Source organism: Dreissena polymorpha, chromosome 1, assembly GCF_020536995.1.
Source record: "Dreissena polymorpha isolate Duluth1 chromosome 1, UMN_Dpol_1.0, whole genome shotgun sequence".
Lineage (NCBI taxonomy): Eukaryota > Metazoa > Mollusca > Bivalvia > Myida > Dreissenidae > Dreissena > Dreissena polymorpha.
The window spans coordinates 172,218,331-172,234,142 of record NC_068355.1 but is presented as its reverse complement, the minus strand read 5'-3'; the positions used below and the strand labels follow the sequence as shown (position 1 = coordinate 172,234,142).

The following is a 15,812-nucleotide window of genomic DNA, read 5'->3' as shown; positions in this document are numbered from 1 at the left end:
AACAATAATAGAACACGAACGAATTGATCATTACACAAAGCTTTGTAGTGACGTCATGGACTTGATGAGGTATGATCGGAACAAATCAAATTATCTGCGATTACATTGCACAATATGTTGAATTTGGTTTTTCAAAACAAGCAAAGTACAATTTATCATAAAACTTTACTTCTAGGATTAAACACAATAAACATGTATTAAAACTGTCTTAGAAAACTGCAATCAAGCTATGCATCTGTAACAGGGGTTGTTGAAAGTCCGTCAGTCATTGCACGCACATGGTCACCAACCAACTCGTTCGTCTTTGGCTCGCCGAGTTGATGCGAGAATATGCGCGCGAACCTGTGCGTCTCTAAAACGACCTTGAACGGGTCATGTGATGAGTCCTGGGGGTTACATTCCACACTATTGGGGCTGTTGTCGATTTTCGTTTCGATGACATGATTCTGAACGCATCCGGGTATTGATGCATTTTCGATGTCCGCGCTGTTTTGATTATGAAGCTTAATCTTAGATTTATGGTTTCCAGGGATACTCTTTCGACGGTTGCCCGAGGATGGCCGAGGCTTATTGTCAGTCAAGGCAGCATTATTTGAAGGACATATTTCTGCGACTACTGGGTTTTTTAGACCAACCAGCCAATAGGTTTTCATTGTGCCTTTACCCTGAAATGTTATGTAAAGGAATGTTAACATATTGCCCAGTGATCCACATACATTTGAAGTAGGAAATTATGTACTCGCTGTACTTCCCAATGCGTGGAGGTACATGTACGTTTGATAAAGGAAGTAAATTTGCAACCAAATCAATACATTACTATACGAACAGAATACTAGGTTATTAGACTGCTGATCCTCTATCAAACATTCATTAATAAACGATTTTTATAAGTTATAGTTACGAACATACGAACATATTGAGTGCTCACTATTAACCCATTTATGCATAGCGTCTCGAAAAAAGGCCTTAGCAAACAGCGTAGACCCAGATGAGACGCCACATGATACGGCGTCTCATCAGGGTCTGCGCTGTTTGCTAAAAGGAATTTCTGTAAGAAATATTCTAAATATAGAAATATATATACTAGACATCCCTAATTTTGGAAATAAATTGATCAAATTTAGAAGGATGGGAGAGTCCACTAGGCATAAATGGGTTAAACAGATCAGCGGCACATCCAGGTAGAGAGGATTGTCAAAATTTCCTATATATTTCTGTTTTCGACCAATAGACGCGAGCATCGGATTTCACATACGTGGACAGATTAGTGTAATTATTTCCCCATACACCACCACCACCCCACCCCGCCACCCCTGACCCCCACCAGAAAATGTTTGCGCCGTTTTTACATGTATGCTCCTTTAACGGACCAATATTATGCGTTTATGTTTTTGTACATTACTTAGTTTTGTTCTGTACAGCATTACACTATTTTCAATTGCATTAAACTATGATTTCGTCTATTTTATTGCAGTGGTTTTACTGATTATTTACTGTAGGCTTTTGCATTCATCAACGTTTAATTTGTCCTAAAAACAAATACTTAAGATCGTTTAATACAATACTGGCGTTAACTTGTTGTTTTTGTCGGGAATTCAATATATTCGATGTTAATACAATGGGTTTACAAAATTTCACAAAAATTAAGCAATGGTTATTTGATAGTTTAACAAATTAGTGCTTTATTCAGCAACCTTTATGTCCGTGCTTCCTCGTAGCTCTATTTCGTAGTTTCCAGTCTTGTCCAAGAGTTTCATGGTTGGCTCAGATATGTGGATTTTCATGGCTATAAAATAATTATGAAATCCTCATAATTGACTTTAAAATCACTAGATGTGATCTTATCAAAATCATATCGTTATATCCATATATTATTTATATTTTTTCACAAACATATTAAAGTCTTATTAAAGTCTTACTAGACCTATTCAAGACCCAATTCAGCATCGTTATAAACAATACGCGTTAAATTGGTCCTCTCTGTGCATAGCATTAAACTTATGATCATATTATGGCTTTTTCGTCGCAAACAATACGTTTTGATTGTTTAATATTGATGCCGATTTAGACACCATATTATTCAGATTTCAACACTAAAGTGTATTCGTTTTTTTTTGAGATAAAGTATTTCTGTTTAATAATTTTACAGTAACGTGGGCATAGATAAAAGCAATCATATAATCACACATGCATAGCCATAGATGGTAACAATCAAAATATAAAATAATAGAGATAACCCTTTACATTTTACATACGTATTTTCACATATTTGTAGTCCCTTAGAAAGTTATATTTAATTAAGACCTTTCTTACTAAATTCAAGTTGTTAAGGCTTCATTTCCAAGCCTTAGTTACTGATGAGCAGCAAAAAGCATAACACCTGAACAGACTGCGAGTCACTCGCAGGCTGTTGTGGTTTTATTCTGGTTGCAAAAGCCATTTGTACTTTGCTTCTTAATGTGGAAATGGTTAAATTAAACAAGCGAGTTACCTTCTCCGTTCGATTCCATTCGACTGGCTGTATTGACCGTGTCTCCAAACAAGCAATACCGGGGCATTGTAAGTCCCACCACACCTGCTACAACACCGCCTACAACATATTGACAGTCATAAACAGTTGGACACAGGTCCGCCTACAGCATAGCGTAAGCTAAAAAGAAACAGTTTGATAATTAACACGCCCGCCTAAAACTTAGTGTAAACCAATAACCAAAGACCTGTAGAAAACGTAGAATACGCCTGAAACACAGCGTAAACCAAATATACACAGTTGGATTATCAACACGTCTGCTACAACATAGTGTAAACCAATAAGAAACATTTGGATAAACACAGGTCCGCTTACAGCATAGCGTCAACAAAATGGAAGCAATTGAGGTATCATTACGACCGCCTTGACCTAGCGTCAGCCAACAGAAACAAGAAGGCTTCAGCCAATTAGACATAGTTGGATTATCAACAAGCCCGCCTACAACACAGCCTCAGTCGCTAAGATATAGTTGGATTATCGGTAGGCCCGCCTAGACCTAGCGTCCGCCAATAAGAAATAGGTGGAATATTAACACACCCGCACTTTTTGCAAAACAGTGAAGACCCTTTTTCGAATCGATTAAAAACGAAAACTAAATCTCTTGCATGTTCACCTGAGTGTAGCCCTATTCGGATGCGCATGGGTTCGTTAGGGAAGTGACGTATTTTGAAGACCTCAACACTCTTTCGGATAGCCAGCGCCATGTTAGATATCTCCGTGACGTGTTTGTTGCCTATCCGGATCGGCAGACCCGAGGCAACCATGTACGCGTCACCAATCGTCTCAACCTGCGAAAATATCAAGACTGTTTGCCCTGTCATATCTTAAATATTTGCGCATTTTGTATTGCAAAGTATAATTTTCTTAAAGTTGTGAAGATCAGATGTGACGATTCGTACATTCTCTATCACTTAAAGAGACTGTCAACCACGACGACGAAGAAAAGAAAAGTTGTAAAATACCGTATTTTTTTTTACAGATATTAGTTTATATTGATTAAAATATCACGACTGGTATATAGCATTACTAGAAAAAAGTTGTTAAGTTTTCATATTTTCAGTATATTCGGTTATAAATTTTACTGGGTATGTCTACCAGATAACTACCAGTTAACTATAAATAACGCCAGTAGATTGATCATCATCGTCACGTGGTAAAACCAGGAATGCAAATTGTGCATGCGTAGTGAATTGTATATATTATATATATAAAATATATAATCTGCTAATTACCCTCATATATATCGCTACTAACATATCAAAATTAAGAAAGCCAATTATCATGCCTGTTTTCGTTTACATGATTTCTGAGACTTTCTTAAGCGTTCTCGCGTTTAGACGGATTTGACCGGCGCGTTAACGAAAACGCGCTACAAAGACAAATATACGCGCCTATGCTATAAATATGACATCCGTTATTTTTTCGCGTTCGTGTTTTGGCTTTTGTTTGCCTTCAAAACCTCAAAACCGCTATAGCGATATGACTGCAAACAGCCACCATAGGTGTAGGCATGGAAATTGTTGATGATGGCGTCACCTAAGGTTTACCTTGTAGACATGGAAATTGTTGATGATGGCGTCAAATGTTGTGTAGAGGTCGTTGAGTAGATTTACGACTTCCATAGGGTTGCTGCGGCCCGCGATGGTGGTAAAGCCAACAATGTCGCTGAAGTAAATGGTCGCCATGTCGAAGGTTTCCGGCTCCACCTGGTTTCCGGTCTGCAGTTGCCTAGCGACGGACCTAAAGCAGTGCACTTCAAAGTTCAGTATTCGTTGTTTAAACAATGTTCATTTAGTTTTTCGTAAATTAATGTTACAATACAAAGATATATACTAATTTTGACAAACAAATCAAACATAGATTTATATATTGCTTAACATTTGTACTCCAAAGTGCAATTTGACAGAATTTAGAAAAAAATCGAGGCTAATTCTATGTCTATCCTTTGCCAGTTGGAATTTCTGCTGATAAGGTGTGAACTACTGATCTTTTAATAACTTCGTATAGAAATGTCAAAAAATGACACGTATAGAACACATCGATTGGTATGCCGTAATTGGAAATGATAAACGTTACAACATAAAATGTGCAGCATAATAATGTTGTTAGGCCACGACTTTTATATTTCTTGGTTTACAAAACCGCCGACCCTAATTTTTGGAAAATGGGAAAAAAAATAAAATCGGAAAATCGTCTTTTTTTATATATATTTTATTCCCGACCGCAATGAAAAACGAGCGAAACGAGAAAAAAAAACGATCCGGTTTGAGTACGGTTGCGAATAAAATCAAGTAAGTACAATCAACGATTGGTTCACATATATTACAGAGATCGGGATATTTTTCAATGTGACACAGTATGTACCAGTCCTTTTATGTGCACTTCTCAAAATTTATTTAATTACAGACAATAGGAAAATCAGCGTCAGTAAAATGTCGACCGCATCAAAATTTATTTCCGAGTCTGTGACGCAACTATATTGTTTAACATGTTTATTATATTAAACATACCCGATATTATAGTAGATAAAAAAGTATTACCTTGCAATTTGATAATTAGTATAAATAATCCAATAAAACGCTGCCATTATTTACGATATATGTGTTTAGGAATTTTGTAAACACGTCCGCCATAGTTTATAGGAACTGTACAGAAAGTTTGGAAATCGGAACAAATCGGTATATCTCGGAAAATCATTGATAAATGTATTTGTCGTTTTAATGCTTAGGGCCGAGTAATTTCGGCAAATCGGAACTCAACTTGCGTATTAAAAATACTAGCTCAATTAACCGTTAAACTCCGCCTCCGTTCTCTGCAAAAGATTCGAAGGCGGAGCTATGCACGTGCTATTATTAAATTGGAGGATTGCAATTGAGAAACAAACGCACGATTGGTTCGGCATGTTGATTGCTAGACAAAGGAAGCCAATTTTGTCGGCGCGAAATTTGTCGCTTTATTGCTTCAGACAGTAAGCGGCTTTCCTTTGATGACGTCAAACTGTCAATTCACACAGACTGCACATTTTCAGAAGACTTTAACTGGCTCCTTGTTTACAATTCCAGTAAAAACACTTGCCAACATTAAACTTTGGATTAAATTATCAAAATAAAGCAAAAGCCAAGTTGACAAATATGATTGTATTAATTCGCGTCAGTTTAAAAAAGACGTGTTGCGTTGTAAATCAACGAGTTTTCACGACAACAACAACTTTAACAAACATTACCGCGACGACGCGGGGATCGATCTACCTCGATTTTTTTCATGGACGATGTCATAAGTCCAATAAGAGCAAACACAAACTTTGTGTATGAGTAGTTTATCTTATATAAGATTTATGCAACGGGCATCGCATTGCGTAATGGTGCGCATCGAATTACGGAAATGAAGCGCAGTTTTTCGTTTTAATGGGAGAAGAACGCATGTCATTTAATGGAGTGTTTAAAATTGCCTGATGTTTCAAAAGGTGCTTTTAGGTGACTCATTTCATTTGAAGATATAGATGTGTTTCATTGCATAATTAGATTTTTCGTCTCTGTGTTAAGGTTATAAAAGATATGATGTCTTTGTTCTGATGTTATTAGTATTAACTTATTTTTCCAATGATGTTTTTTTTTTTTTTTTTTTTTCGACCGCCCGATGTACCATTTTCAAAATAATTTTTGTAAACCAATAAAAAAAAAGTCGTGGCCTTAGAGATATAAAAATACATTAAGTTTGCATTCAGCAGCATTAATTTGTAATGTGCTATACTTAGTAAGAAATATATCAAAGTGGTAGAATTTGGGTAGTTGTCGTAAGACGGAAGGGGCATCGTTAGCATTATTCTTGAGATGCAGTAACGAAAAATATATTACTTCCTCGGATAAAATATAGAAAATAACTGTGAATCGGCTATATAAAGTGAGTATCACTTTGAAATATATGTTTTACAAGTGAAAATGATAGACGAAATAAAATATCCTTATAACACTGATACACTATGAAAGGTCATACACTGGGAGCATCCTGTACAGCAGATCCTCGGCCCTCTTTTTTTCCTCCACATAGGCGTTCGTCCTCTCCTCTACCAGCGACTCCAGATTGTTCGCGTACTGCTCCATCCGGCGCATCAGGTTATCCATGATGTTGCTGCCCTTCGACCTGCAATAATCGAGCCGCGTCTTGCGAAAATGTGTCTTATGTAATATGCGGACAGCGTCGCTCCAGACCAGTCCGGTCAGATGCTACCAATTCCGCTAATGAGACCACGAAACTTTGTGTGACTTTATTGCGAACATGGTAGCTCCTGACTGCGCTGATGCCATTCTCGCTATACGCGGCTGAATTAAATTGTTCATATAAATTGAGTTACTGGTCACGATTAAAGCGAAAACGTTGTTGATTTCAATGTTCATTTGCGAGATAGCATTTGGTGTTCCACAATCTTTCAGCAAAGCGAGACATTCATTGTCTATTGATACTGATAATCAACATGATGGCGGATTCGTTTTTTTTCTGTTTTTAATTTCGTCATAGAATATTAAAACCGACAAATCACAACGCTATCCACTGGAACAGTAGGTTATTTGGTAGTGCCGGGGGTAGGAGGTAGTGTCATGGGTTGTAAAAATGAACAGAACCGCTTCATACTGGTTCAAGTGATATCTGGGATGCCATTTGACCAGTGATGGTGTATCGTTACGGTTCGCTGCATAGATACAACTCATTATAGGAGAAGACTTATCGTCTGATAATTCTCTTAATTGGGATCATGAAAAGTCATGTTTAAGAGAATTCTGCATGCATTGAAAAGTAACTCATACGAGTTTCTTATGAAGGTTCATTTCACTATATAGTGCTGCGCATAAGAGTTGAGAAAGGAAAACTGTTTTATTTATACCAATATATACCAAAACATTATACAATACTTTAAAACAATAAAGCGTGTTTTTCAATTCCATACAATGCACAACTGTTTGATCTGCCGCCACACAAAATACAAGTAAAGAACTAAAACTAAAAAAAGGTTACTTGTGGCTGCTTACTTGAGGATGCGCTTCAGACTGGCGTCTACGCTGTCGAATGTTGGCCGCTTGGTGCGCTCCTCCGCCCAGCAGGCCTCCATTAGGTCCACGAGTCCCGGTGCGCAGTCAGGCGTGACGAGGAACGTCGGGCGGAACGGAGGCACCGTCGGATGCCGGACCCTGTCCAGTATCTCTGTTAACAGGCAGATATGAGATTAGCGATAATTATAGGTTATTAGACGTTTCACTGTACAATACAGAGATATCTTTGGACGAGCACACAGTTTGAAGTCATATTGGACGAGCCGTTTAAACGTCTAATAAGCTTTTTTTTTATTCTTTATCCCTTTCTTAAGCTTTTTGTTTGCTTTTAAGGTAGCGCACCTCTAATGATTTCCCGCGATTTATTTTACGATCATTGCCGATCTTCAATGATCGGTTATTTCCGAGAGATGCATTTTATTTTTTTCAAAGTTCGAATTTTGATATATGTTTACGTAATTCCTTAAGAATACATTATTTTCACAATAAATATTGACTTTGATTCAAGTATCATCTGAAAAAATACGATTTCGCGATTTCTCCAAAGATTGGCGAGCCTTTTTACATGTTTACTTAAAGCTTGCACAACTGTGAAGTTGACGTGGCCTAGTGGTAAAGGCGATGGACAACAAGTTTTTTGGGATCTTCCAGTGCAGGTTCGAATCCTGCCGACATCGCATACTTTTTGCGACACGTTTTATTTCTTTTCTAACGTAATTTGATTTAATGTAGCATATATGCTATGTTTTTTGTTTAATATGTTGAAATTTTTATGCACATCCTTCTATTTTTAAAATTAAAATAAGTTATGGCTAAATTGGGTGATTTACTGCTGAAAATAAGAATGATGCATGTTGCATTTTTATTTTTATTTCAAAAAGTAAACGGTATATCTGCCTATTTCTTGGTAATTTTGCTGTATATAGTGTTTCTATAAAAACTATGTTTAAAATATAACTTAAATGATACTATTTTGAATTTTATGACACTTTGTTTTTAACCGACCCAATTTTTACTTGGCTGAAATCACTTACATTTCATGGCACTCTTCCATAGATAAAAATTTGTAAAAAATAAATGTCTGTAAAAGAATACTTATTTCATCTTGTTTCAAATTTAAACACCTTTACTGCATCTATACACACCAACAGCATGCCCATATTTGGAAATTTAAATGAATTATGGAACTTTTATATACCCCAGGGGTGAAAATAAACTGTACAAAAGCTGAGCGTGGGGGTGGTTTATAAAAAAAACGGTATATTTTTTTAAAAAGCATGGAAAGCCTACCTACAAATTTGCATGTAGTTCAGTGAAATGATGCTGATTAAGAAAATAATTAATTGGATTATATTTGGATATGTGCCCATTAGAGGTGCGCTACCTTAATTTGGATTTTTAAATGCATCTATGCTATTTTCAAGACAAGCGCTCGTGTGAATCGATTATTGTACATTCGGATACTTTTTCTCGGTAACGGCTTTTATCGTTGTCAAACAATTGCGTAGTGCACATAAAGTACTCAACTGTCCAATATGGAAAAAATACAGACTTTTTGGATCCGATAACGGAATATATTGGTCACGTGGTTCATATGAAGAATGCCCATTGGATGAATGTATTGGATACAGAATAATCACTACTACATGTACTACTACTACTACTACTACTACTACTACTACTACTACTACTACTACTACTACTACTACTACTACTTCTACTACTACTACTTCTACTACTACTACTACTACTACTACTACTACTACTACTACTACTACTACTACTACTACTACTACTACTACTATCACCACAACAACTACCACATTTCTACTATTATAAACATGAAAGAAACCGTCGGAGACGGGTGATGCTCCCTAAAGTTTTTTTTGTCACAATATTGCACTATATATTCAGATAAAAGGAAACGTCTAGTAGTTGGGGGGACAAGAATTGCACTATATGTACAGTTAATGGAAAATTTCAAAGGGCCATAACTCTGTGAAAAATCATTCGACCAGAACCCGCTGATAATATGCACATCTCCTCTTGGTAGTGAAGCTTCCCAAAAAGTTTCATTGAATTCCGGTCAGTAGTTGCTGAGAAATAGCCCGGACAAAAATTGTGCACGGACGGAAGGACACACGGACAGACGAAGCGGCGACTATATGCCGCTTAAGCATGAAAATAAAAATAAATAAATTATAACAAGAATAATAATAAAAATAAAGATAATAATAATAAATAAGATTTACTACTACTGCTACTACTACTACTACTACTACTACTACTACTACTACTACTACTACTAATAATAATAATAATAATAATAATAATAATAATAATAATAATAATAGTATTATTATTATAGGTATTGTTATTCTTCTTCTTCTTCCCTTCTTCTTCTTCTTCTTCTTATTATTATTATTATTATTAACGCTTACCTACTACAGACAGATCTGAGGATTCATACGGTGCTCCTCGGACTACGATTTCCTGCAGGATGATGGCAAAGCTGTAGACGTCTCCCTCTCGCGTACCGGAAGTCCAGCCGGCGTGGCGCAGCAGCTCAGGGGCCGTCCATAGGAACTCTGACAACGGATAGAAGCGAAGTGCAAGGTGCGCACTCAAAAATGTATTGGATTAACGTTTTTACCTGACATATCCAGCTGACTTAAAACGACGTGTCCTCATATTTGTAAAATAGCAACATGGCAATTATCAATGAGTGTCTTAGATTCAACTCAGACACAGAACATGATGATGATGATGATGATGATGATGATGATGATGATGATGATGATGATGATGATGATGATGATGATGATGATAGTGATGATGATTTTTCGAACGCTTTTATTTTAAATATAGGATGACAACAGCGTGCCCTCCTAGCGTCACGCTCTATGGTTCCACACCATCAAGCGTAACGTACATTTATGTTGGGCACCAAAGTTGTGTTGACATCAAAGTACGATACAACAGCGCATCCTTGTGATTTACTGATTTTCAAATTAGAGAAAGCTAATGACGATTTTTATTCTAATGTTGTTAAAAAACGTTCACCTGGCTTATTAAACAAATCCATAATATACATGAAACAAACCAAGTCCAGCACCACCAACAACCACACGAACATACACTTAGCACTGATTCAGAGCCAATTGCAATCATGAATAATGATAATTCTAAATTCTTGAAATGTAATTCTGAGTATGAAATTATTGATCTTATACTATTTTATAGCCGGTACGTGGTAGCGAATAAGGTATCGATAATACGGTATAGTTATACGGTATTGTCTTACTTGTTCCCTGAATAGAACGGAACTGAAAAAAAAACTAAATACAACCATTAAAAGTATTTAAGAGTCCTGACATATTAATTTCACTTTTTAATAGTGCTATTGCATCTATATATAAAATTTTCTGATATGATGCAAGAACTAGTACAAATGGGGGTAATTACGTGACAAACAATATGGCGACGTACATGCCGTGACAGGTATTTTCGAAGTTGTATACCTTTTATTACTTATTGTTACTTTTTAAATGAGCAGACTTTTTGCTAGTTGCTATTTTTGCTTATTGTGATAGCTGAATGCAAATACTTTGTGCTCATAGTTTGACATTTTGTTTCATCCGCATTCATTTTGTTTTACCTATGAATAGAATACGATGTCGGCGGTTTAAATAAAAATACATTCCCAAAATTGAATGTATTTGCAATTTCAAAAATTTTGGGTCGGTGCTCCCGTACAACAAAAGACATAGAGGATATTTGTTCATGTCAGTGTAAGATCGTTTGTTATTTCACGAGTGATCATAGAAAATATATTTTCACGAGTGGCACTTTTCTATGATCACGAGTGAAATAACAAACGATCTTACACTAACATGAACATTTTCTGTTTCTTTTATGCCTCTTTTTTTTAAAGAAAACAATTAACAGCTGTTTCCCTTTCGCTGAAAAGTAACCCTTTCTCCCGTGGCGTGCCTAAATACATTTCAACACACAAAATGACGTCACTTTTTCGACCAAATGACGTCACTATTCCAGCGAAATTCTCCAGTTAAACTCTTTTACAATGTAAATAAACGGTGAAAAAGAGCATAAAATAAAAAGAAAATGTGTCGGATTCGATGGAATACCGATTTCAATTCACTCCTATCATAAAAAGCTTGATATGATAATCTTAAAATAGAAAAAGTAGTTCCCAAAATTGTTATTTTCAGCGGTGAAAATAACAATTTGTTTATTTTCACTGCTGTTATTTCACTGTAGAAATGTCATATTTTATCATTAGGTATAAAAGAAATGCAAATATTGGCCTTAAACAATCGAATACAATCGATGGGTTAAACAATGTTTAAAAAACTAATAAATATAGGATATCTAAGATTCTATTTATAACATGAATAACACATTTTCTTTTTATGTTATACTCTTTTCACTGTTTATTCACATTGTAAAAGAGGTGAACTGAAGAAATTCGCTGGAATAATGACGTTATTTCGTCAAAAAATCACGTAATTTCACAGTTATATAACTAGTGTAATAACACCCGTGTAATAAACAAATTTGAGCATTACGTTATTTCACTCCTGGAGCGTAGGTCATGTTATAAAGTTAAGTATAATAAGGTTTCTTTACGTCTTCTGATGTTTATTGTAGTTTTCAGCAATTATTTTCTTTAATTACCTTCGACATAAAGACCGAACAAATTAAAAAAAATAATTATACAAATAGAATACCCGATAGGTGCTGAACACAGAAATGTTTATTGGCTCTGCACAAAAAAGATCAATCACAATGGCCAGTGGTTTAGATAATCTAAGCTTTGCGTATTAAACTTTATCGAACACTTTCTTATTATTCTCTTGTATAATACTTTAACTTTTTTTAATAGTAAGTGTATTATTTATTAAGTCTAAAAGTACACGGACCGGCTAGTTCAGTTCATAGAAGGCTTAATTAGAAATCCGAGGATTGCGGGGTTGACTCCATAACCGAAAACATAGTTGTGTGGATTGGTTGTGAAATGTATTTTACGACCATTTTAATCCTATCTCAGAATCAAGTAGTGCAGTCGTGAATTACAATCATACGTATGTGCAATAATATTAACCCAGCTAAAAAAGGAAAAGTGTTAGTTATTAAACTTACGCCCGTGATATGACAGACATACTGTTGGAAACTACGAAAACGACACAAAAAACATAGGTGGAAACGGGCCTAAAATTCACGTGACTACGTACTGGAGGGATTGGCGAGCGAGGCATTCATGTTCTTGTGCTCCAACTCCTGAAAGCATTTCGGACCAAAGCCTTTGATCTTGAGCATGAAGCGACTGTCTACGACACAGTTGGAGCTCCGTAGTTGACCGTGCGCGCCGATTTCGCTGTTGTGTAAATACTTCATACCCTGAAATATAACCGAGCCGCTCTCTGAGAAACAGGGCTTTATGCATATGCGTAAAGTATCGTCTCACATTAGCCTGTGTAGTCCACACAGGCTAATCAGGCGGACACTTCGCTTTTAAGGAATTTTTCGATGAAAGAAAGTTTCTTTTTAATGAAAATCAAGTCTAGGCGGAAAGTGTCGTTCCTGTTTAGCCTGTGCGGACTGCACGGGCTAATCTGGGACGATATTTTACGCGCATACATGAAACCCCTTTTTTGCGCTCGACTCAAGCTGCATTTTCAAGATATGTATTGTAGTGTCATGTTGCTTGTTTAAACGATACATGCAATCATGTAAATTCACAAGTTTAAAACAATTTAAACCCCGAATGATTTGCTATAAGCTTCGAGGACGTGACCCAAGCTTTTGGATGTTTAATATTTCGTTGTTTTGTACGGGAGATTAGCAGATTGCATAGAACAAGACTATCAACGGTCATAAGAGGTGCTCTCCTGATTACGTCTTTACTAATTGGTTCGTGTTCTGAGAAAACTGGGCATAATGCATGTGCATAAAGTGTCGTCCCGGATTAGCCTGTAAAGACACTTTCCGCTGCTATGACATTTTTCGTTTAAATGAAGTCTCTTCCTAGCAACAATCCAATTAAGGCGGAAAGTGTCGTCCCTGATTAGCCTATGCGAACTGCACAGGCTAAGCTGGGGCGACACTTTTCGCACATGCAATAAGTCCAGTTTTCTCATAACACGACTCCATTACCTGCACAACGTCATTGATGAGTGAGTGCCGAAATGACCAGTCCAACTCGATGCTGTCGTTGGCAATGATGTCCTGAAATGTAAAAACAATAACGCTGCTACTTCATTCATAGCCTCATAGTCGTCACATGCTAATCAGAGACGATACTTTCCGCTGTTTAAATGGATTTTTCGTGTAAGGAAGTCTCTTCTTAACTAACAATCTAGTCCAGGTGGAAAGAGTCGTCCCTCAGTAGCCATCGATACTATTATTTAATAAGTGACCGTAATGCTCGATTGGTCATTGTCGGCTCGGGTACTACTTAAATGTACCCCAAGTACTCTTAAGTATACTTAAATGTACCCCGGGTACGGAAAAGATGCTAACACGTTCCGGCCAATTTAGACTGTACCCGATTTTTATTCCCGCCCTAAATCCGATATCGTAAAGCGCGCAACGGAATACAAAACAATATTCTCGTTGAACAAAACCTTCCTAAACATGCTGTTGTTAGTAGGAATTTCGAAAACATAGAGGCTATTTTACAAAATTTTGACATTAATCTGAACAAATTTGATATGAAAATAATAGCCGTCAACGACCGATTTAGCGTTAAAAATTCCCGGGTACATTTAAGTAGTACCCGAGCCGACAATGACCAATCGAGCATTAGTAAGTGTAAGTATAAATCGTTTGTCTTTCATACGGCTTCTTATATAATATTCATTAACAATTGTATAGTAATGTCAAGTTCGATTTCATAAAACGTGGTTGTGGTTACTTTGTTTACTTCATTTTTCTTCATTTTGGAATTACGTGGCAAATTACGGTAGCAGAATACGTACCATGAGGCTTCCTCTGGGGCATATTTCTGACATCACTGCGATGTTGCCAGTGTCAACACAGGCGCCTATGAACGTCTCAATATTGTTATGTCGTAGGTGATACATCTAAAGTAGTAAACATTTTCAATCAATGGATACAGGTCTTACATTACAGGTAAACACGTTTGCTCATGACTAAACATGTAATTTATTTATCGTCAACATGGAAGATCATGTATGTATATAAAACCTGTAATATTTGTACTATGTAATATCAATTATTTTTTTCGAATAACAGACTATAAAGACTTATACATACCGTGCTATAAAGAAACTTCACATGCAATATATTACAAATTATTACCCATTGCTTATACAAATAAAGTATCAAAACATTTTTAAAACACAATATAGCGCGAAAAAGCGGGTTTAAAATAGACTATAACAACCACAGCAATACAATAATTGTGGTGTGAATTCAGTGTGGGAACCTTTCTCACTCAAGTAAATTATCAATTACGGTCGACTCATTCTATTACAGCAATACTTTCTTCTCAGCTATGACCTGGGCGGTGGGTAAATACCCACGCGTACTCCAGTGGAGTAAAATACCCTACATAGGGGTTAGATGTGGGGGTCTTCAATCAACATTAATTTACAGTTCATGAATTGATATTTGCCCAACAATTAACCGTAGTGTTTTATGTTGGAATCCTTCCGACAATACGCAATTACCTTCCTCATTTCCGCCATGACCTTGGAGGTGAGGTCAATCTGTGTAAAGTTGAACCTTCTGATGAAGACATTGGTGCCCATATAGTGTCCCATGGTGCCGTATACGGGTGTCAAGTCCTCGTGCGACCCGCTTACCTGAAAACACAGCAATAATAGACCGATCCGGGGCTCGGATAAGAGTTCCGGTGTTAAAGACTTCACTGTATTTAAGGGGCATTTTCACAGATTTTGACATGTTTTGAAGTTTGTCATGAAATGCTTTATATTGATAAATGTAAACATTGGATATAAAAAGCTCCAGTTTAAATTAAGAATAAAATATAAAAAAAGAACAAAAGTAACGCTCAGCAGGGCTCGAACCACTGACCCCTGGAGTAAAAAGTCTACCACTTTGACCACTCGGCAATTCTTCCTCATACAATGAAAGAAGTATTTTATACTTTATATAAGCCATTCTCTTTGTTTCACAAAATATAACGACAACAACAGAACTCTCCAAATTATTTAATCGTTTCGCGTTTC

At 36.4% G+C, this 15,812-nt stretch overlaps 1 protein-coding gene across 1 annotated transcript; it reads right to left on the bottom strand.

The window, feature by feature from the left end:
• Positions 1–227: 227 nt before the first annotated feature.
• Positions 228–15,326, bottom strand: LOC127864494 (atrial natriuretic peptide receptor 2-like). The gene is made up of 12 exons (XM_052404131.1): positions 15,291–15,326; positions 14,577–14,681; positions 13,753–13,824; positions 12,831–12,996; positions 10,017–10,163; positions 7,555–7,726; positions 6,524–6,670; positions 4,078–4,270; positions 3,144–3,318; positions 2,492–2,590; positions 1,695–1,786; positions 228–665 (listed from the first exon to the last, which is right to left on the bottom strand). Exons 1-12 carry the CDS (start codon positions 15,306–15,308, stop codon positions 228–230), a joined length of 1,824 nt encoding a protein of 607 aa, XP_052260091.1. The 5' UTR covers positions 15,309–15,326.
• Positions 15,327–15,812: the final 486 nt, after the last annotated feature.

What these genes read in the sequence shown, in the direction of transcription:
- LOC127864494 (XM_052404131.1), bottom strand. An exon ending in AGTCTGAAGCGCATCCTCAA is followed by an intron (nt 6,671 to 7,554) that starts GTAAGCAGCCAC and finishes CGATTATTGCAG; the next exon opens with GTCGAAGGGCAGCAACATCA. An exon ending in ACAATTTCCATGTCTACAAG is followed by an intron (nt 3,319 to 4,077) that starts GTAAACCTTAGG and finishes ATATTTTCGCAG; the next exon opens with GTTGAGACGATTGGTGACGC.